At 37.6% G+C, this 24428-nt stretch overlaps 1 protein-coding gene across 8 annotated transcripts in view; it reads right to left on the reverse strand.

The window, feature by feature from the left end:
• The window catches only part of SNX14 (sorting nexin 14), a 70692-nt gene extending 58414 nt beyond the window's left edge, over positions 1-12278 (reverse strand). For 4 of the 8 annotated variants that reach the window (XR_006733531.1, XM_045543972.1, XM_045543971.1 and 1 more), the window contains exons 1-4: positions 11011-11301; positions 2454-2574; positions 1555-1631; positions 1393-1471 (exon numbers count right to left, since the gene is read on the reverse strand). Coding sequence is in view for 7 of the 8 variants with exons in the window: in XM_045543972.1 (XP_045399928.1) it covers positions 1393-1471; positions 1555-1631; positions 2454-2574; positions 11011-11150 (417 nt within the window). In the remaining variant the exon portion in view is untranslated. Of the gene's footprint in view, positions 1-1392; positions 1472-1554; positions 1632-2453; positions 2575-11010; positions 11335-12211 lie in introns of those variants that run through there. The other 4 variants (XM_045543968.1, XM_045543966.1, XM_045543969.1 and 1 more) reach the window with 3 other exon arrangements.
• Positions 12279-24428: the final 12150 nt, after the last annotated feature.

Below are 24428 nucleotides of genomic sequence, written 5' to 3' on the forward strand. Positions count from 1 at the left end.
ACCAGGTGAAATTAATTTTAACCCAATATAGCCAAAATATTATGTCAACATGCAATCTACAAAAAAAATAAGATATTTTACATTCTTTTTTGTTACTAAGTTTTCAAACTACAGTTTATATTTTATATACAGCACATCTCAATTTGGACTAGCATATTTCAAGTTTTTATTAATAGCCACATGGGGCTGGCAGCTATGATATTAGACAGCATAATCTTAAATCAGGGAATCCTGGAGATGAAAAAGGCCTTAGAGATGCAATGAAAAAGAAAAATGCCAAGAGTTTGAATGGCATTTTATACAGATCACCTTTAGTCAAAGGAGGATACAAACTAGGGTAAAGGACACTTAGGCAAGATTCAGATGCCTAATGCTATTCTTCAATTAATTAGCATCCAATTTAATTCAATACATTTGTATCAGCCACCAAAAATATATGTGACCCCAAACTTGGCGCTGAGAACAAATAAGACCCAATTTCCTGCCTTCAAAGACTTCACTGTTTTCTCAGATCCATGGAGAAGACAAGTCTCTAAAACAAGTATCTGAAATGTATGGTCCAGGACAGGCACGGTGGCTCACGCCTGTAATCCTAGCACTCTGGGAGGCCAAGGCAGGAGGATTGTTTGAGCTCAGGAGTTAGAGACCAGCCTCAGCAAAAGCAAGACCCCGTCTCTAGTAAAAACAGAAAGAAATTAGCTGGACAACTAAAAATACATAGAAAAAATTAGCCAGGCATGGTGGCACATGCCTGTAGTCCCAGATACTTGGGAGGCTGAGGCAGGAGGATTTCTTGAGCCCAGGAGTTTGAGGTTGCTGTGAGCTAGGCTGATGCCACGACACTCTAGCCTGGGCAAAAGAGTGAGATTCTGTCTCAAAAAAATAAATAAATAAAATAAAATGTATGGTCCAAAAAGGTACATATAAAATGTGACTATAACAAAGATAAGAGAACATGCTTTCTATTCCTATTATTATGCAGAAATAGTAAAAATTATACCATTTCTTACTCTACCTTTCAGTTAGTGTCAAAACTGGAGTCATAATTCAGTAAAATATACATTTGCTCCTTGCAGTTCAGGGCTTCTTTTAGAATTTTGAAATGATTATTTCTACTATCCTAATAAAGATGACTGTTTTTATAGGAGGTAACAAACAACCAGGTAAAACAGCTTTTCTGTTGCTAAAATGTCTATTTAAACATGAGCTCCAAAAACATTTCTAGCTTACTATTCAAATTGCTTAGTTTGTAATAATCAACTACACAGCCCAGAATTGATTAGGTGGCATATATTAAGATGCTCCATGAACAAATTTTTTGATGAAAACATCTGAAAAAATGTTCCATAATAGGTATTGAACATCTTCTGTTACTAATATTAAATCAGTTACCTCTGAGAGAGATGCATCAACTTTGGAAGGAATTTTCAGGTCTAGCCATGGCTGGTAGTTTTCAAGTAGCAAGGAAGGCCTCAAGAAAAAAATTATACAATTAAATCACTGGAATCCAAAATGTAATTAGAAGGATCAACAAATAAAAATTATTTAACTTACCTATGTCGTTTACATTTCACTTTACCACAAACAGCACAGCTATGACCTTGAGGAAATAATTCTTGAAGTCCTAACTGCTAAAAAAGGAAAATACAGGTGGGGGGAGATCGTTCTTACTTGACGTCTTTACTAAAGAGAATCAACTTTTTCAAAAGTTTTTTTAATCAATGTATGAATTCAGAAGACATTTTTAGCCTGCTTTAACAGTGAAATCATTCTTTGTAATAAATAATACTTGCTAACATCCCAATTAACAGAGAAAAAATACCTGATGAAATGCTTTGCAATACCTAAGCCAAATTTCCAATCTTAAAGTTAAAATCAATTGTTAAGATCACTTATAAAAAAAAAAAATCTATATTTGAAAGTGATACTTTACTGGAAAGGTATAAGGAAAAATTATTTTCTACTTCTCTAAAACCTTGAATTCAACAAGGAAGAAGATATGTGGTAACTAGTAAGGTTCCTGACCAAATATGGGACACCACTTTCATTTGTATTTCCTCTGAGTAGAAATACCAACAAACCTGAGACAGGAGACTGCATCAACTTAAACAATTATCCAGTAAGACTTCCAGATATCACACTAAATCCTGATCTATAGACCAGAACCTTGCCTTATACAGATAGATTCAATACACTACTATCTTCATTAAATTTCAGAAATACAAATTATTTCGTTATGCAAACTGCTTAATTATTTCTCTCTTTTTTTTTTTAGCCAGTCAAATTTAGCTGTGGGGGGGTTGCATACCAACTTTAGTGACACTACTGTTAATCAGTTCTGATAACCCACTACCATCGGACCAGTCACTCCTTTAACATGCTTTCAATAATAAATATTAAATAGCATAGGGTCATACATATTGACTCTTAAAAATTAGAGGACATAATTTTACCTTGGGTTTGTAGTTTATTGTGAAGAATATATTTGGTAAGAGAGAGTCAGGTCCAAAACAGCAGTAGAATGTGACAACTCCAGCAACGAATGACCAGAAGATCATTAAAACATGAAGATACCTTAGGAATAAATTAATTATTAGAACCAAAGAAAATATATGTCACCCTTTCATTAATTTAACAAGTATTTATTAAGCACCTACCATATCAGATTGAAGTAATTCTTCCTATCACAACTAATTTACTGTAATGTATTTATTAAATATAAGAATCATAAAACGTATGCTATCAAATGTATAATTCCTTTAAAGAATAAGGAAATATAAATTCTCAGTATTTCATAATTGGTACCTATGTGGTCATTTTTAACTAGCCTATACCATATTCTTCCAGAATACCTTCTAAGCATATTGTAGTATTTACACCCTACCATAATTGTGATTTTTCATTAAATAAAAACAATTTTACTAAGTGCTTATTTTTGTGCTAGACAGTGCTAGGCTCTGGGAGTACAGTAGGGAAGAGCACTGCCATGGTCTCTACTTGCAAGGAAAACACTGTCTAGTAATGACAACAGGTAAGTAAATGAGCACAGTACAATGGGATCATGCACTTGATATTATGACAGAAAGTATGCATGACACAGGAACATGACAGGCCAATTACTGAACCCAAATTTGAAACGACAGGAAAGCATTTTTCAGAAAAAGTGATGTCTACAGAGAAACTTAAAGAGTAAGTAGGAGTAAACAAACAGAAGAAGGTAGTGTAGAGGAATAGGGGGCTGGGGAAGAGGCAGGGGAATTCAAACTTGAGAGAAACACAGGGGCCAAGGCATAGTTGCAAGGAAGAACTGGCCTTGAGATGAATCTTAAAAAGCAAACAGAAGCCAGATGATAGTGTCATATTATAGGTCATGTTAAAGTGTCTTCATACAGGCAGTCCTCACATTGTACAGTTCTGATATGCACAAATTTCAGTCACCACGACTTTGTTAAATAACACTAGTCTCCCACAACATAGTTCAAATTCCAATGTATATTCCACAGTATATTTATTAACTATGAGTCACTGGATAAAGTATAAACTTTTGCTGCTAACTCTTCAGTCCACAAATCACTATATAAGTAACAGATATGTATCATGATCAGTGACCAAGTGCATCATTTCTGTCAGTGACTGGTCACTCACTACACACCAGTTGTCATTCAGTTCATGCACAGACAGCAAAGCTAGGAGTTGTGTTACTGCCTTGTCTCCCAGTAATAAATCCAGATGACGCTTTACAAAAGTGGATAATTTAAAGAAGAAATTGGCCCACAAACATGAAAGTACAACAAAGAAATGAACAGTGACGATGCCAGAAGTGAAATTCAAATCAAATGTAAATGAAGTTACAGAAGAAATAGCTAACTGTGGGAATGACAATGCTGCTGTTTGAGAGACTCTAGATATGCAGCTACAGGAACTTAGTGAAGGGAACTTATTAACATCAATGAGGAAAGTGATTGTGACAGAAGGATAAAAACATCCCAGAGGAAGTGACACCCTCAAAAACCTCCACATTAAAGGAACTCTTAGAGATTTCATGACATCAGACAAAACATTGAAAGCTGATCCAAATTTAGGAGATGGCAATTCACCTAGACATAGAAAATATACTCCATATCCTATGTTGTACAATGAGAAGATTAAGATCACTTTGCAGTTTCTGCTTGCATTATCATTATTACAGCCCCACACTACTAGACAAAGTGGGGACTGCCTGTATTATCTTACAAGAAAATGCACTGTAAAGATCTAATAATTTGTAGACTCAGTGAAGACTTCTACTTTTGCAAAGTGTGCTTCCTACTCACCATGAAGTTCAAATGGGAAAAGGAGGTTTCACCTCCTTACAGATTCTTCCTCACTCAAGACTGGACTAAGGGTGGACACAAAACCCAAAGTGGGCCAATCATAGCATCTTCTTCCCCTGCCTACAGTTGACTGGTTCAGGGATGGGCATCATCTAACCCAACCTAGGAGGTAACAAGCATTCTAAACAGAGTAAACTGCACGAACTGGGGTCCAACCAGAGTCTCAATCCCTTTCATGATAGTAGAAATGTGAAGCTCTAATAATACTGACAGCCATATGCTCTGCCACTTGAAGAAATGGTAGTGAGAAGAGAATGAAGCCAGACTTCAGAGAGGAAGAGAAAAAGGGGAGGGAAGAAAGTATTGAGGTATTTCAAATCCTAGTTTCATGTGTCTCTGGGGCCGAGCTAAACTTCAGTTATTAATATTTCTGCACTTACAAAACTTTCCAATGTTTCCACTCTTTGCTAAACCTAATGTGAGTTGAGTTTCTGTCATTTACCATCAAGAGTCCAGAGTAATACCCAGAAGACAATGAATAGTTGTAAGATGATTTTAAGAATTTTTAGGAGTCTGAAGAGGGAAAGTGCCAAGCCCGGGGTTCACACCTATAATCGTAGCACTCTGGGAGGCCAAGGTGGCAGGATTGCTTGAGGTCAGGAATTTGAGACCAGCCTGAGCAAGATGGAGGCCCTGTTTCTACAAAAAATTTCTTTTAAAAATTAGCCAGGCATGATGGCACATACACCTGTAGTTCTAGCTATTCAGGAGGCTGAGGCAGGAGGATTGCATGAGCCCAGGAGTTCAAGGCTGTAGTGAACTATGATTACACCACTACACTCTAGCCTGGGCAGTGGAGAAAGATCTTGTCTCAAAAAAGAAAAGAAAGAAAAAATACAGAAGGAATGAACAAATTAGAGAATCACCATGTTGCAACCTATAATGAAGTAACTGAGTCAAAGAATAAATAAATGGTAAAATCAAAGAGCATGTTTGTTGGAAAAGGTATTAGCTGTCACTACCTGAATCCACAAAGACAGCGGTAACTCCATCTTACTTATCCCCTGATGCGATGCAATAGAATGCATACATCCCTGCAAAAAAACTGAAACTAAATCTAATTGAGCCTACAAATTCTAACTCTTGGACTACTATAATAAAAATATGGATGTGAGGATAAAAAAACATGACACCACAAGGAAACCACCAGCAAAATCCAGAATGTGAAAAAATGATCCAGTTTCCTCAAAAAGGAAAAAAAAAAAAAAGAAAAGGAAAAGGAAAAAAAAAAAAAACAGCAAGTGAAGAATCTTCTAGATCAGGGTTGACAAACTATGGCCTGTGAGTCATATGCAACCTGTTTTTGTAGGGCCCTCGTACCAAAAAGGTTTTACATGTTTAAAGCGTTCTTTAAAAAAGAACATGTGACAGAGAACTAACAGTTCACAAAGGCCAAAAAAAAAAAAAAAAAAAAAGAGAGAGTTTAGGTTATTAAGTATGAAATGTCCACTTTCCTTAAGTATTAAATTAGACAGCTGATATCTCTGACATTTCTCTTTGACACTTCTTGTTTTATTTTATTGTGAAGGTACATCCTCAGTCTTTCAAATGTACGTTTTGGTTTGTGGTTATCTTTCAAATTTTTATTTAGAGTAATTTTTATGAAAGCTTGTATAAGTCAAATATTTGTGTCATTTTCGAGTATGAGTTCCATCATGGAACCAATGCAGTACAGACAACTAACTCAAAGTGTCAACGAAGTGTTTGGAAAGGATGTGGCTAATGAACACACAACTCGCCACCCATTCTGGTGATTTTAATCTTGAAAATGAACCACCTGGGCAACCTGAGACCAAGGTGGATAATGAGCTGAAAGCTGTAATGGAAGCGAATCCATTTCAACATATGCATGAATTAGCAGCAAGATTTGACATTACTATTCCAACAATACTGGACCATTTGAAACAAATCAGCACAGTAAAGAAGCTGGATAGATGGGTTCCTCATGAATTAAAAGAGTGTCAGCAGAGAAATCATCTGGAAGTTTGATTTTCTTTGCTGTCACGACATAAACACGAACCATTTCTACATTGTATTGTTATGTGTAATGAAAAATAAATTCCTTTTGGCAATCACAAGCATTCGGCACAATGGTTGGATAAAGATGAAGCAACAAAACACAGTCCAAAAGTGAATATTCATCAAAAAAAGCTAATGGTGTCTCTTTGGTGGTCTAGTGTTGGTATTAACCACTACAGCTTCATGAAACCTGGTCAGTAGATTACAGCAGATGTCTACTGCAACCAATTGGGCAAAATGATGAGGATGCTTGCAATTAAGTAGCCAAGACTGGTCAATAGAGGCAGGCCAATCCTCTTGCAAGACAATACTCAACCACATGTCACACAAACAATGCTGGTCAAACTACAACAGCTGGACTTGGAAACTCTCTGTCATCCACAGTATTCACCAGACCTGGCGCCAGCTGACTGCCACTTCTTCCAGGCTTTGACCACTTCTTGCAAGGTAAAATATTCAATTCTCAACAAGCTGTCAAAAACGCCTTTCGTGATTTTATTACCACTTGCTCTCCAGGCTTCTTCACTACTGGCATAAACAAGCTACCATTAAGATGGCAAAACTGTTTCATTAGTTTAGGCACATACTCTGATTAATTGTACTGCTTCTTGTTAGAGATATAATAAACTACACTTTTGATTCGAAATAGGACATTTCATATTTAATGACCTAATACTGACACTTTTCAAAAAAATCTGTCAACACTTGTTCTAAATTATAAGAAATTTACAAAAGCTTAAAAGATGTAGCAACCAAACATAGTAGAACTTATTTAGATCCTAATTAGAACAATGTACTATAAATTTTTATACGATTAGGAAAATTTGATTATGAACTGTTATTAGATGATATTAACCTATTATTGTTAATTTCATAAGATTATAGTTTCGTATAGAAGTGATTTTTTAAAAAAGGAAGAAGGTTAGACAAAAAATATGGCAAAATATTGATGATTGTTGAAATTGAGTGATGGGTGCTTAGAAGTTCTTTGCACTCTGTTATGTATTATTGGAAATTTTCAAAATCAAAAGTTAATAAAGGCCGGGCGCGGTGGCTCATGCCTGTAATCCTAGCACTCTGGGAGCCCGAGGCGGGTGGATAGTTTGAGCTCAGGAGTTCGAGACCAGCCTGAGCAAGAGCAAGACCCAGTCTCTACTAAAAATAGAAAGAAATTATATGGACAACTAAAAATATATAGAGAAAAAATTAGCTGGGCATGGTGGCGCATGCCTGTAGTCCTAGCTACTCGGGAGGCTGAGGCAGAAGGATTGCTTGAGCCCAGGAGTTTGAGGTTGCTGTGAGCTAAGCTGATGCCATGGCACTCTAGCCTGGGCAACAGACTGAAACTGTCTCAAAAAAGAAAGTTAATAAAAAAGACAAAGTTCTAGCAAGACAGATTAAGCATAGAAATATTATACAAAATACAGAATGAAAAAGAACTAACTATAGCTATAACTCAAATAAAGAATAAGACTATGAACTATATGTTAATAAATTGAGAAAACTTATATAAATTTTTTTAAAAAGGCAAAAATGCTAGAAATTAGTGAGTGAAGAACTAGAGAATGTGAATACACCAATGATCATTAAAGGAATTAAAATAGTAATCAGAGTCCTGGCTGCCAATAAAAAGACCCTTGGCCCAAATAGTTTCACCAAACTTTCATGAAACAGATAATATCTACCTTTTATATAGAGTCTTTTAAGAAAGAAAAAATGAAAAAAAGCTGATAATTTAAAAGGACTAATATAATTTCAATTCCTAAATCAGATAAAGACAATATAAGAAAATCATTAGATTGAATTTAAGAATATGGTTATGAAGCACTAAATACAGTTTTAGTCATAAAATCTCCAGTATATGATAAAATAAAAATACATGGGCCAGGCACGATGGCTCATGCCCATAATCCTGACACTCTGGGAGGCCAATGTGGGAAGATAACTTGACATCAGAAGTTTGAGACCAGCCTGAGCTAGAGTGAGACCCTATCTCTACTAAAAATAGAAAAAATCAGCTACGTGTGGTGGTGACCACCTGTAGCCCCCGCTACTCCAGAAGCTGAGGCAGGAGGATTGCTTGAGCCCAGGAGTTTGAGGTTACAATGAGCTATGATGATTCCACTGTACTCTAGCCCAGGTGACAGTGGGAGACTCTGTCTCACAAAAAAAAAAAAAAAAAGGTATTCTGCAAAAGTGCAAGGTTTTCACAACTGCAGGATGACTTCACAAATTTCCTTTTCTTTTATTACAGTGGTCCTTCCTCACACTAGATTCATTTATCTTGAAATGGCAGGCAACCACAGCTGCAAACCTCAACCTACAGTACATACCAAGCAATTTAACTTTTTCTTGTCATGTCATGACTTTCTGCTTCTGGGGAGCACTTCTGGCATTACTAGAGGCACTTCCTATGGGTCCCACGGTGTTATACTCAGAGTTTGTATGGGGTGGGGGGATTGGCACCTCCAACCACTGCATTGTTCAAGGGTCAACTTTATATATAAATTTTTTAAAATCTCAGAATATAAGTACCTAATAACCCCCACTCCCAGAAGGGACCACACTTTCTTGTATAACAACCAGAGATACTCTAAGCATACACAAGCATATATCTTTGTGTGTGTGTGTGTGTATATACACACACGCAAACACATACTTTTTTTTTTTTTTTTTTTTGAGACAGAGTCTTGCTTTGTTGCCCTGGCTAGAGTGAGTGCTCTGGCATCAGCCTAGCTCACAGCAACCTCAAACTCCTGGGCTTAAGCGATCCTACTGCCTCAGCCTCCCGAGTAGCTGGGACTACAGGCATGTGCCATCATGCCCGGCTAATTTTTTCTATATATATTTTAGGTGGCCAGATAATTTCTTTTTATTTTTAGTAGAGATAGGGTCTTGCTCTTGCTCAGGGTGGTCTCGAACTCCTGACCTCGAGCGATCCACCCGCCTCGGCCTCCCAGAGTGCTAGGATTACAGGCCTGAGCCACCACGCCTGGCCTGCAAATACATACTTTTTTAACAAAAAGAAAATCACACATATACACTAAAAACACACTATATATACTGTTCTCTACCTTCCAAAAGATTTTTCATACAAACGGGGTACCTAATTATTCTTTTATTCAAGACAGTTCTATGATGTTTAAAATCACTTTTCTTGATTACAGCAGTAATAAGTGGGAAATATCAAAAAATGTGTGAAAACAGTTTCACTCATAAACCCAACCAGATAACATGTATGTGTTATTTCCTTCCTTCTTTGCATAATACAAATACAAGGTACAGATTAGATGGTATGCAGATCAGATAGTATCCCATGACTTCTTAACACAGAACACTAAATGCCATGATTTCATAAGTAGGTGACTTCAGAAATCTAGTTTAACCTGCTCCTAAGGCTGTACTACCCTGTAGACTTAAACTGGTCCAGTTCCCAAAGCAGACAGGTAAGAATCTCTGGACAAAACTTAATCATACAGAATTTACATTTCTTTCATGCTGAACCTGCTAGTCTTGCTTGGAATACCTTCCAGATGACAGAAAGCAAGTACTTAATTAGCTTCCACTGTTACAGGATTCCACTTCTCCGACTTGCCTACAATCCAAACACCTGACCATCACAATCAAAGCACAGTTGTCGGCATCAATTGCCCAATAACGCTTAAACCCAGAATTAACAGAAAAGCAAAAGCATTAGGGAAAAAAAAAACAACTTCAAGACAGGAAATAAATGGCTACCGTATAAGAAAATTCAGTTACCAAATTCCTTGTTTATTCTTCCTTGCTGCTATCCTTGGGGCTGCCAACTACCTTAAGATAAAGAGTAAGAACGGTTGCCTGTTCAAAACAACAGAGAAAACAGCTTGCAGATGCTGTTGTTGACAAGGGTCTTAGACTTCTTTCCACCAAAAGCAAACCTGGAAATAATTTTAAAGTTCCCCTCTACTACCTACTACATCTCTACCATTTGTTGAAGCAGGAAAATGAAGGAAATCTACAAGTTTCTTTCAGGCGCAGAAACTTCCGTTTCAAAATGCCAACTGAATGTACCAATTTCAACCTTTCAGAATATTCCAGCTTTTATTTTATTTATTTATTTTGAGAGAGAGAGAAAGAGAGAAGGAGGGAGGGAGAGGGAGGGAAGGGGGGAAGAGTAGGAAAGAGAAAGAGAGAGAACACGCACACAAGCTGGGAGCGAGGAAAATCTGCATAAAATTGCGGTCGCGACCAGACCTTGAACCAACCCTCCCCGTCAGCTGACCGGACCGCCCCTGTACGGTCTCAAATAAAGCCAGACACACGGATTTCACTCTTTTGAAAAATACCAATGATGAACCCGTTTTGAGAAACGGATGAAAAGAAGGTAAGAACCGGGGAGGGCAGCTTACAAGACTAAGCCTCGGGAAAGGCGGCACTTAAACCCAGCCCACCACCCGCACTTCCGGGCCCCGAAGCTCGGCCGGGCTCCCGAGGCCGCTCTCCCCGGAGCTCGCCCTCGCCAGCTGCCTCGCAGCCGACCCGAGCCCCGCCGCCGCGCAGTCCAGGCGGCCTCCACACAGTGGAGCAGCAGGGCTATGGCGTCCGCGGCTTCGCGGAGAAGCCGCCCCCGCGGGGTTACCTGATGAGAAGCAGAGTGGCGGCGCTGAGGCAGAGCAGCAGGAAGCAGAACAGCGGATACTGGCGGCAGATCTCGCGTCCTACGTCCAGCCGCAGCCGCTGCTTCAGCTTCTGCCCCATCGTCCGCACCCAGGGCACCATCTCCGTCCGCGCGGCTGAGGGTGCGCTGCCGGCTGAGGTAGACGTCTAGCCGACCCCCATCAACCTCCCGGCTCCTCGCCTCGCGGGCCCGGCAGCGGACAGACGCAGCCCTCCACCGGCGGACGGTCGCCGCGGGCCCCGCCTCGCGACCTTCACCGCGCCTGCGCAGCCCCCGCCCCCGCCGGCCAGAAGAAAGGCCGCAGGACGTGCCGGAGGTCGTCCCCCTGCGCGCTCGGGCCCGCGTCGTCCCGGCGCTCCGCCCTGTGGCAAGAGCAGCACGGAGTCTTCCGTGGATGCTCTGACTCCAAGGACGACCGGCCTTTCCGGAAACCGAGGGAAAGCCTCAGCACCCGGTAACCGCCGGTATTGCATAGAGGGAGAAGGCGGTGCCTGAGCACAGCAGAAACTACAGCCGTCGGGCGCTGCCCGCGGGCACCGGGTTCGCGGAGCCTGCCGGGAATTGGAGTCCTCTGGGTGCGAGCCCGCGGAGGGATGGAACGGGGGGCCGCGCTCCTCGCCACCCCCCGCACCTCCTCCGCGTACTCTCGGCTTCGGGGAGGGGTCAGGTACGACGTCTGCGTGACGTCTAAGGGAGAGGAGGGCGGCACGCCTTGGAGTCCTCATTTTAAAAGGGGCAGGTTGGGGGCTGCAGAGGTGGCGAGTAAAACAGCCCTGGAATTATCGTATCATATAGAGTCCAATCCACCAGGTCGCCACTCCTGCAAGAAAATAACATTTTGCGCCTTCACAGGCAAGATAGAGCTCTCTTCACGCCGCCCTCATCTAAATGCAGGTGTTTGGACGAGGCAAGTTGGCAGGTTAAGTCCCTCTTACAAAAATCTCCTGGGGGCCTCCCCTTTACTAATTCATCACATTTCTAAATTTTAATTTCTGTATTCTTTGTCACTTTGAGAGATGCAGGAGGACATTATAATAGCTAAAATTGTAGGCGACGCGCTAAGCATTTTCATTTAACCTTCACACATTCACCCCATGATGTAGGTACAGTACTCTAGTTTCAACCATTTTACAGCTAGTTTATGAGACAGAGAGGAACTTACTCAGAATCACACATCTAGCGAAGCCGGGATTTGAGCGTGTTCTAACTCCAGAGTCTGCACTGCTCTCATGCTGTCGTCTCACTTCCGTGGGAGCTTACCCTCCAAAGTGGGGAGACAGACACAGTCATAAAAGATTGCTTTTAAATGGTGTGTGAACAGTTTCATCGGCATTTTCTCATATCCTAAAATCATGGATCATCTTTAATGATGCATTATTTTCCTTTATAGGAATGTACCATCCTTTATTCCGTTTTTAGAGACTGGGTCTCACTCTGTCACTCATGCTGTAGTGTAGTGGTGCAATCATAGCTCACTGTCGCCTCAAACTCCTAGGTTCAAGCGATCCTTCTGCCTCAGCCTCTGGAGTAGCTGGGACCACAGGTGTACACCACCTTTCCAGCTAACTTTTTACTTTTTTGTAGAGACAGGGGTCTTACTAAGTTGCCCATGCTGATGATCTCAAACCCCTGGCCGCAACGGATCCTCCTCCCTAAATCTCACTAAGTGCTGGGATTACAGATTTCAGCCACTGTGGAGCAGCTTCATTTATTCCATTATTGCTAACTGCTTAAGTTCATTGATACTGTGATTATTGCCATCCTTGATCATAAATCTGTGCACATTTCTGATTATTTCTTTACGATCAACTTAAATATAATTACTGGGTCAAAGGGTAAGAACATTAATTTCTTGATACATACTGCCACATTTCTTTGTTGAATGGTACCAATTCCACAGTGGTATATAAAAGTGAACACATCATTGATGCCCACCATTAGGTATTATTGTTTAACATCACAAATATGCTGTTCCATTTGTGATTAAACCACTTAAAATGCTACAGTGTAATATCATTGGAAAGCTTAGCACTTCTTAAAAATGTTTTGAGGTACTTATTAAAGTTATTAATTTCACTTTTGCAATTGTTAAGCATCTTTGAATTATCTATTACCCATCTTGTTTATGTGACCATGCTAGGGCTATACTGAAAATATGGAAGATATATATTGAATTTGATTCACGTGTATCAAGTGCCTACTGTGGACTTGAGTACTTTATACTTTCCTAAGTTACTGTTATCAACTTGTCTGCTAAGTTATATTGCCTATCTTTTATTCTGTGTAAAACTTCCTTCCTTAAAGGCTTATTCTGAAATTACTGTTCAACTTTTCACCAAGAGCCAGTATATTTTAAAGACAAAATGTTTTCAGTTCTGTTCAAATTAGACATCGTTAAAACATCCAAATCTAAAAACTTCTTTCCCATATGATTTTCTTAACAGAGGCAATTAGAATAAGCTAACTATAAAATAGACAATTTAAATTGCCACATTGCTCTTATGATTAGAAAAAGGAAAAAAGTAATAAATTTCTGCTACAAGGAAATTCTTTAAAATCCACACCTACAGCAAGAAAGAAATTAAATTCCTGTTACTACAGACCTCATCTAAGGAAATAAAATAACCTTTATTTCATCAAATGTTTTCTCCTTAACCTTATAGTCTTGTTTTCACTTTTACAATCACATACAAAGCTTGAAAAAAATTTTCCAACCTTCTTATTAGATTTTGAACTTCCTAGAGAGGATCAGGGGTATCCACAATCAATCCTGGTACTGCAACCAGCTCCATCTCCTACTAGCAACATCATTGAGCAAGGTGAACTTGATCTGACTCCTGTCTCAACTCTAAAAGAACTATCTTCTTAAAGTTTTGGAGGAAGATTAATCTGGGTGGAAAGCGCCTACTAAGTGTCTTTGTACAATGCTTAATACAAAATTTTTTCCAAATTTTATTGATTTATGAATGTGAAAAAACCAGCTAAACCAATTAGCTTTTATTTGAGTAACAACCTAAAATGAAAATAACATGAAATCAAAGCTATTAAGATACCTTGCAGAAACTGAGATCCTGAGAGGTTTATTGCCTACCCTAAAGTTCTAGACCTACACTGCCCAATAGTCACTAGCTATATGTGGCTTATTGAGCACTTGAAATATGGACCATTTAAATAGACATGTGACGTGTAAAATACACATCAGATTTCAAAGATTTAGTATAAAAACTATCAATTTTAAGAACTAGATTACATATTAAATATTTTGGAAATAATGGGCTAAAAATACTTTATCCGTTTTTAATGTGCCAAGCCGCATTACATTTCTACTAGACAGTGCTGTCTAGACATTAGCTGTGGAGAGCCAGTACAATTAAATGTGTAAGTTTTTGATAAATGCTACAATTATCACACGTGTGCTAGGGGTACATAAAGCTATAAAAGGTAAAAAAAATGATAATACATTCATCTAATGGGCTTATAGACATCAAACTGCAATCCAATAATATGTCCATTATTTTAATGAACATTTATTGAACAGTAAATAAGTGTAAGGCACTGTGCTAGATGTGGTGGCAGATACAATGAACTTAGCTGCATTTTTTCCAACGTTCAAAGGCTTACAATCTAGTGAAGTCACACACAGAAAAAATGTATAATATAAATGCTGTAATAGAGTTTTTTAAAAACTGATAGTGGGGACAGGGAGATTTTAACAGGTGAGGATCTGGAAAGGCCTGTGGGAAAATAATTTGAGCAAACAGGACTTATTTCTGCTTTCACTTAATTTTCAGAAGTCATGCAGCACCAAGTTAAGTATCTAAAATGCTTCCACTTAATCTGATTCTCCACATCCTAACAGCAAACTGCTTTCTATGTTGGTACAGGAATTTTGCGAGGTAATGTCGAATACCTGAATCCCAGAAATCAGACCTACTTAACTCTGATGACGCTGAATGTAAACCACATTTTAACATGTTGAGGGCCATTATCTGTATGGCCAGGGTGTACTACGAAGAGGAGAATAGATACACTACCCATGGGAACCATTTCGGTCCCTCCCTCCTCCCTCTCACATATACCTCCTATAATTTGGAGGATGCTGTCCTATCACAGGATATGCATTTTCAGAGTCCTTGTCGCCACCCCCATCTCAAATAATCATGGTTTATATTCACCTTTTGTGGCATTCTGAATGTTATTTTTGCAGCTTAATTTTACATTTCATAATAGGTTCTTTTCCCATGACCTATCCCTATGTATCAACCACTGGGTATAATGCCTGTTAAAGAGGTCATTGAACTGTCTTTACTTCAAGAAACGTTCCTTTTTTTGGTTTTCAAAATAGGAACTCATTAGAATGGAGAAAATGTAATTCAAGAGGAACATTAAGGGATTTTTAGGAGTGGGGGTCTGATATACTTAAAATGGGTTATTATTTTCACATTTAACCCTTATTTTTGTGGCCATGAGGTAAAACCTCCACTGGGAAGATATTGAATAAATACAACTTTACAGAACCAGCAGCTCAACTACAGATACTCCCTGGGTAAAAGCTAAAATTCTTAGTAGTCTCATCTTAGCACCAAAAAAGTTAGGCCATTTCATATTAGCCTATTTCCAAGTTATGATGGAATAGCCATCCCTCTTAAACCTCACTTTCATGGAAGGAGGTAGTTGGCCATAACTTCAGAAAATGTAATTAGGTTAATAACTGCTTGGAAACTGAAAATATACTTACTTGTTGATAAATATTAAAGAATGAAAAAGGCACTTATAATCTAACACACCATTATCTTGTATAAGATGGCCAATGCTTTTGTCTACATTTTAAGTTACTCTTTAAGGAAGTAAAACACCCCATCTTATTTCTTAACTAGAGACAATGCCTTCCTTTTATATAAATGTTAACTCTATCACTAGATGTTTCAATATAGCTTTCAACTGACTTCAGTAACTTTAGAAAATATTTTGGAAAGGCTTTGCAATCCTTCTTCTTAGCTCTCACTAGCTATTTCTTAAAACATAAAAATTAAAGCACTGAACATATGAACTACCATGCTTAGTTCAGAATTGTGAAAATTACTAATATTGTTAATTCAATCCTAATTCTACCAGTAAGGTTGCTACTAAATAATTAAAATCAGTTTTTACCTTCGGTTAAAAGAAACTTTTCCTATTTTGGTAAACTGATTCTGGAAAATATACTCAATGCAGTATATTTAATTAGAAATCTTGAATAATTTTGGAAATTTTCATTGAAAAATTTCCCCTAGTTGAAGACAGCTGTCATTTACATTTAGGTTTCTTAAACTCACATGAAAATGAGATTCTAAAACAGTCTGAATTTTGAGCACAGAAAGTCATATAGCCTATACTCTTTAATTTTGTTAAACAGTTTAAGATAGATCCTTAAATATTCAATTAAAAATACTATCCCCAAATGCTTAATTCTACCACTTCTATTTTTCAGTTAAAAACAAAAAATACATATAACTAAAATGATTAGCTCACTTTCAGTTCTTTATTTCTTGAGGCTAAAAAGAAAGATTCCCTAAGAATGCTCACAGAAACTGATGGCAGACTTGGAGCAATTTTTTGTGGGGCTTCAGGAGCTTCAGAGTTAAGAGACCTACGACAAATATCCATGTCAGTCCATTTCAAGTACTGGGTTTTCAAATGTTCATAACACGTAAGTATTGTTCTTAAATTGGTTTAAGCCTATTTACTATTCAGCCTCTGCCAAGTGTCATAGCTTTATTTTTCTCCACTATGTAAAGCAACATATGAAACTATTACTTATCATGGTGGAGGATGAGAAGGTTGTAATTGCCATATACACTGCCAGAAAATGAATTGGAAAGGTAGCAGTTTAGATGACTCTGAATAGTCATCTTGCTATTGCAAAGCATAGAAATATTGACATTCAAATGTTGCCAGATGTTTTAAAACTATGGTTTTGCTCCTGAAGTTACCTTTAAGTAGAGGTTGATAAATCTTGGTTTTTGACTCATATAGCTAAATTACAAACCTATAGCACAAATAATAAAAGAAAAATCAACTAATACCCTTACTTATCCCCAGAAGGCAAAGCCAGGGCTTTCATCTTCTGTTCTCCAGATTGTACATGTTCCTCAGGGATATGATGTTGATAGTTTTAATGGTCTACAGCATGGAGATTTTACCTATTTTGGTTGAAGAGGATTTTTGCTTGAGGGGTTGACATGGGGTAGGGTGTAACTCCAAGATATCAGAAATGTTGAGGTGAGCCAAGGCAAGTGGTTTGTTTAAAGACAGTATTAATGGAAAATAAGGCTAGAAGGATGAGCTGGAGCCAAATTATAAAACTTTAAATTACATATATGTGGCTTGCATTTTATTTCTATTGACCAGTGCTATTGTAGACTCTAGAGCTAGATGTGGAGAGCCAGTAAAATTAAATGTGCCACTTAAAATTTTGGTCTTTGGAAGCCACTTAACATATTTGGAAATAAGGAGTTCAGCCAGATTTGAACTTCCTAAAGAATGGGTACAACTTGGATAGAGAATTTTTCAGGCCTATTCAGTAACAGTGAATGATCAAGAGGGTGACTGGATGTGGTAAGAGAAATTAATGGGACAACTGCTGACAGAGAAAAGCACTCTGATGTGTACAGCAGACAGCTGAAATGCAGAATTGCACATAACAAAGAAATCAAGCAAGCCAGACATTAAAACAGGAGTCCACACAGATGTGATATGAGGCTGTAATGTAGATGGTGAGTTCAAGGAGACAAATATAGAGGACAAAGGGAAATAAGGATAGGTAAGAGTGGAATGGTCAGAGATTAGAGAACCAGCAAACTGCCAAGGAGACTTTTCAAGAAGACTTGAGTCAATGTAATAAAATGCCAGAGGTTAAAACTTTGAAAAATATCTAATTTTCCTGTCAGGACAATGGTATCCTGTGAACATCTTGTGGAAATAAAGGGGAGAGGAAAACCCACTTAAAGGGGCATCATTCCAAAACTACCAAACTCATTAGAAAAAGTGCAATAAAGTGCTTTACTCTTATAATTATGTGGGGTTTCAACACATAAACCAATTATGTTGGGGGGCAGGGTGCAGCAAAGACAGAAATCACAGGTACTTAGGAAAACACTCATGTTATTTTGAATTATATGCTGGCCCTATATTTTTTAGAGAATAATTATTAATAAAATTTAAGAAGTTGCTCTGGCTGGGCATGGTGGCTCACATGTGTAATCCTAGCACTCTGGGAGGCCTAAGTAGATCACCTCATGGCAGAGTTTGAGACCAGCCTGAGCAAGAGCGTGAGACCCCATCTCTATTAAAAACAGAAAAAAAAATTAGCCGACCAACTAAAAATAGAAACAAAAAATTAGCCAGGCATGGTGGCAAGGGCCTGGCTACTCAGGAGGCTGAGAGAGACAGGAGGATAGTGTAAGCCCAGGAGTTTGAAGTTGCTGTAAGCTAGGCTGATGCCAGAGCACTCTACCTAGCCCTGGCCACAGAGCAAGACTGTCTCAGAAAAGAGAAAAAAAAAAACAAAACCTGCTTTAGCAGTTAGACTGCCTTGCATGTCCTGATCAAGTTAATATTGTAACATTACACTAAACGAGAATTTTTCAACACTAAGACTTGGAATAAATGAGCACTTATTCCAAAAATTTTAAAATGTAGTTACTACCACAAAAGTAAATCCATACATTAGCTAACATCTATGTGACCGACTGTTAACTAGTACATTAACACAGTAATTTAGGGAATTTGGGAATAACTTGAAATAATGCTTTGTGGACTACCTAAAGAGGGCTTGACAGTTTTCTTCCTCAAAATATACAGTCTCCAATATTAGCTTCCTTAACTGTAAGAGAAATACTTACCATACTGTCTTTCCTTCAAAGAGTAACTATCACAAAAATAATGTGCCAGAAAATGTTCATACACATAAGGTATTACAAGGTGAATAAGCACTCTAACTTAATGTAACATTTCTTGTTTTTTTTTGTGAAATTAAGCTTTCACAAAAAAAGCATGAATGAAACAAACAAAAAACCCTCTAGGCAGAATTTTACTAAAAATATATGTCATAGATGTTGAGAGCTGGAAAAATACCAGAATATCAGTCTTTTTCACAGGTAAGGAAACTCAGGCTCAGAGAAGTTAAATGTTTGTACGTAGTTGCTTCCATTAAATGTCTCAATGACTAAAAAAAGATATTTTTACTGTTTTTCATCTAGAACTATTTTTTTAAAAAAGGGACTCTTCTAAGTCACTGAAATCATGAAACTCTATTAATGCACATACAGCATTATATTAATGCACATACAGTATTTTAATTCAGCAACCTATGCCTTTGTAAGTATACGTGAAAAAGGAATATACAGGTCATATCAGGCATATCAGAATTCGAAAACCCTATGAATAAAAAAAGATCAGCGTAAGAAATTCAGAGTGCCATATGTCCATCAATTTTAACTGAAAGAGCTAGGTAGCTAGAGCTACTACTTGAGTAAGATGATTTAGTTTCTTGGCTGTGTGTGTGTGTACCTGTGTACGTATGTATATATACAGTGTGTGTGGCCAGCCAGATACTATTACCATTAAAAAATTAGGCAAGATTTTTGGTACCAAAAAGTATGAAAGTCAGTTTCTCCCGTGATAACCAATTAATATTTAGCATCATAAAACCTAATTAAGAACTGTTTTAATATTTGGAAGAGATCCACAAGAACAGACAAAATGGCCCAAGATGTTTGATTTGCCTTTATGTAGAAAAATTTAAAGGATTTAGACTCCCCTAATCAGCAAAGCGAGCTTATGACAAAAGTATAAAAATATATTCCACAGTAGGTTAATAAAAATTCTCATCATATCCCAGAACACCAAATCTGGAAGGTATGTTTGAGAGTTCACTGCTACACAATAATGAATAATGAATGAAGTCTCATTACCTGGTTTAAACAAACAAACAAAAAAAAGAGCAAGACATGAAGGTAAGCTGTTAAAGGGGAAAAACCAAAAAATTCTCAATGGTTTCTTCTTTTTAAATGTTCAGAAATCATAGGCTAAACATTTCAAACCTGTTGTACTATTAATATATTCCCAAAGAGGCCTTTCAGAATAATCTGCTTTTCCCAATGAAGAATGTCACTAAATTTGCATACTTAGTCACAAAATGTCCTCTTTGTACTCATTAGCAAGCTGGGTACTGTTCTCTTCCAAGTAAGACTTATTCAAACTTTTCCTATTTTTAAATGAGCAGTAACATGAAAGTGATACTACAGATTAATTTTTTATAATAAACCCAGGATAATGTGCACCATATTTTATTACCAGTTTTTTTAAAAAACTATCACCTTTTTACACTAAATTGCACAATTTAGGTACAAAGGATACATATTCCTTCATATAAAAAAATGAGTCTATCAATATGGGGGACATAAAAAAAATGAGTCTATCAATATGCGGGACATAAAAAAAAAATGAGGCTCACACCAATTTTGCACTCACTGGTCCACAAAAAACACTAACCATTTTCCATGGGAGGGATAAATGGAAAGGAAAAGGCAAGACCTACTGGTTCACAGCCAGGAGTCAAAGGGGGAGAAATCTATGTGACTGATGGTTGCACATCGGCTTTTAGGGTCTACCTCTCTCCTACAAATGGGAGAACTCATGCAATTGGGCAATCTGCTTTCTGGCACTAAAGAGGGCACCCTTTCCTCCCTGCTCCCAAGAAAGCTAAAAGTACAGCCTATTAGTCTTCATCTCTCACACACAAAACAAGCAGTGAGCCATTTCAGTAGACTGGTCCAGTAACACCAGACTACTCTTCTCAATAACCTTCTTTCACAAATATGAATAAAGATCATCAAACACTTGAGAAAAAATCGGAAGCACAAAAAGAAAATAACTAGTGTGAATATTTCAAGGCATTCTATAAGAAACCGGTAACTTTTTAACTCTGGCATTAAAGAGTGAACAAGACAGTGGACATATTAAGAACTGTGCTGCTGAAATTTAAAGTGAATACATGCACTGAAAGGGAAAAAAGTAACAGTTACTATAAAGTATCAAAAGCTACAGTGATAGATGAGGACAGATAAGTACAGTATGCATTATAAATGCTTTGGTTATCTTCAGTTGGGAGGTACGCAGTGTAAGATAATCTGTTAAAAGAAGTATAAACCTGACAGCAGAAAAATAAAGACAGCTAAGCTAACAGGAATTGGGAAATGAAGGAAAAGAAAACTAAGTGTGCTGTTCTCTTACCTTTTATGGCGAGGAAAAGGGATACTAAAATTGATATAAGTAGAGGCCCTAAATGTATTTCAAATAATAAAGGTAACAAATGGAGTTTAAAATAGTTGAGCAAAGCACATGATTAGTGTAAGATAAATTTCTCACCGTGGATAAAGAATTGCAGCTTAAATTTAGCAGTTAGGGAGAAGGGGAGGGGTAAAAACCTAACAGGTACAATGAACACTACTTGGGTGATGGGCACACTAATAGGCCTAACTTAGTATTATAAAAGTGATCCATGTACCAAAAACATTTGTACCCCCTTAATAACTTGAAATTAAAAAAAGTAACCCCCACCCCCCAAAATTTAGCAATTAAAAGAGGTGCAAGATAACCACCATGAGAACTAAAGAGGGTGGGAGTGGACTGTGATGTGAGCAGAAGACTTTAATATCCTGTACTATTTGTTTTCCATGTACAGATCTTTTCACATTTTTAAAAAAGTGATATCAACCAAGGGTTGGATTGTTCACCCACTAATAGGGAATGTGAGCTGGGATTAGACAGTCTTGAGACAGGTATAAAAAAAAAAGTACCATCCAGTTAAAATGTCAATTAAGGATATATGTTAAATACCAAATTTACCCATCATTACTGAAACTTAGAGATATATATAGCAAAAAAAAAAAAAAGCCTGAATTCAGAGCCTCTCTTTTCAGGTGACTGAATTTCAACCACCTACCAATTGGTAGGTAAATATAAGGCTACTCATATGGATGTAACCATTTCTTTAAGATATATTAAGCAATATGGATTACTCTTGGAAATGGCTGTCTTCAAGACCTAATTTTTAGTTACCTAACCTTCATGCTTCTCAGGTATAATTACTTACCCTCTCATCTTCAAATTGCTACGCCAAAGAACCTTATAAAAACCTTATGGACTTAAACCCAACCAGGCTCTCATCATTAGCAAAACAAGAATTTAATCTTGGCCGGGCGTGGTGGCTCACACCTGTAATCCTAGCACTCTGGGAGGCCGAGGAGGAAGGATCGCTCGAGTTCAGTTCAAGACCAGCCTGAGCAAGAGCGAAACCTGGTCTCTACTAAAAATATAGAAAGAAATTAACCAGACAACTAAAAATATATATAGAAAAAATTAGCTGGGCATGGTTGCACATACCTGTAGTCCCAGCTACTTGGGAGGCTAAGGCAGGAGGATTGCTTGAGCCCAAGAGTTTGAGGTTGCTGTGAGCTAGGCTGACGCCACAGCACTCTAGCCCGGGCAACAGAGTGAGAGACTGTCTCAAAAAAAAAAAAAAAAAAAAAAAATTAATCTTGAAGTACCACTTCCTCACAAAGAAATATAGACCCCGTGTGTGTGGGGGGGGGGGTTGGGGTGGAGGGGGGAACAGGTTTGAACATCAGCATAAACGAAAACTGATCGGCTGGATTTCCTGAAGTCCATTGCTAAAGATGACTTTGAACACCTTTTTCCTTTAATTTAAAAAAGAAAATGTAAATTGTCACTTCCACACTGGCTTGTTTTTGAAATTAACAAATATAAGACACAGAGCAGTCTATAAATCGTAAGATCAACTGTTCCCTCAACTTCAAGACAATTTTGTTTTTAAAAGGTCAGACTATTTAAATGTGGATCTTCACGATCTTAATTTACTTAAAATATTAGCATTTTGTGCTCATTTTTAAGCTTTCCATGTTGTAAATTAAGTGGTTCAAAATATGATTCTTTCTCAATTTCTTCTGTCACAATTAAGTCTAATTCAGCAAATAAACTAAATTTCCACCAAACGGAACATTTTGAAGAGTATTTTTTAAATGCGTGGTTAGCACCATTAATTCAGATATCCCTGCCCTCCAGGGGCTTCCATTCTAAAAGGCAGCAATAGAAATCATAGAAGAAATTGACCATAAAATGTAGCAGTAACTTAGACTGATCAAAAGACACCAAACAGGGATAAGAGGGGGAAAAAAAAACTGAGTAACTACAATAGCTGCTTGCTGTGCCGCTATGTTGACACTCACCTAGGTCTAAATGGATCTTCAGGAAATCAAGAGATCAACTATGATGTGTTATATAATTTCAGAATAAAGTCTTTTTCATCTTTCATTTTATGTATACATGAACATGAAGCTAGGCAGAGTGCCTAGAGGGAACAGCACCAGTTCTTAATAATGTTGAAGGATTCCTAAGAAATCATTTTCTGCAAATTTATGTGATTTTTACTATTTCAAGGAAAAAAGCAAAGGAGGTATGAACACTAAATTTGCCAAAACGACACTGTATTACATACCCATGTAGCTGTAGAGTAGAAAAGTGTATTCTGCCAATTTTCATAGATGACTTTTGACATATTGCTCATTTCTGGTTTTCCTCCAAGCATATTCCAAATATTAAATGTAACTGAGAAACAAAATTTGTACTTGTTTTTCTAATTTTTCATGACACGTTAAACAAGTTAAAGCAATTTTAGAAGCCTAATTCCTGAATCTTCCAATTAAAGCAACCAGTACTGATACATTAAAGATACTCTTAAAAATTTGACATCAGGGTTTTAGTTATGATATAGATGCACCTAGCTTCTGCAATTTTGTTCAAATGATGCAGTACTTGTTACATAAATTTCATGACTATTCAAATTTCATCTCATTTAAAGTTAACACCATGAAATGAGCCCTAACACAATGTGTGCTGGAACACTTCTGTATGTCATGGTGTCCTTATAAGACCTAATTTTATCATATGAAATCTACAAAACTCTTTTCTACAGACTTTATATTATTGTCAAGAAGTCCTGGTCTTATTCTTTAATCTGTGGTAAGTGGTAAAAAGATTTCTGTGTTATAAAATTAATTTGTCCACCCCAAATCCTTTGCCCTTTTGCCCTGAAAAAGCAAAAAACTGGCTGTAGTTCACAAATGATGTAAGCAGCCAACTCCCTTAGGTATGCTCAAATTCCCTCCAAACCAAGTTGAAATCTTGTGTCACAAGAATCTCCTTTTGAGAATACAACTGAAAGCCTAAAAAAGGCCAGAAATGACAATTCATAGCATTACAAATACGTCTTTATAACTCCCTTCAGATCAGAACTTGTTATAAACCACTTTACAGAC

Source organism: Lemur catta, chromosome 2 (assembly GCF_020740605.2).
Source record: "Lemur catta isolate mLemCat1 chromosome 2, mLemCat1.pri, whole genome shotgun sequence".
Lineage (NCBI taxonomy): Eukaryota > Metazoa > Chordata > Mammalia > Primates > Lemuridae > Lemur > Lemur catta.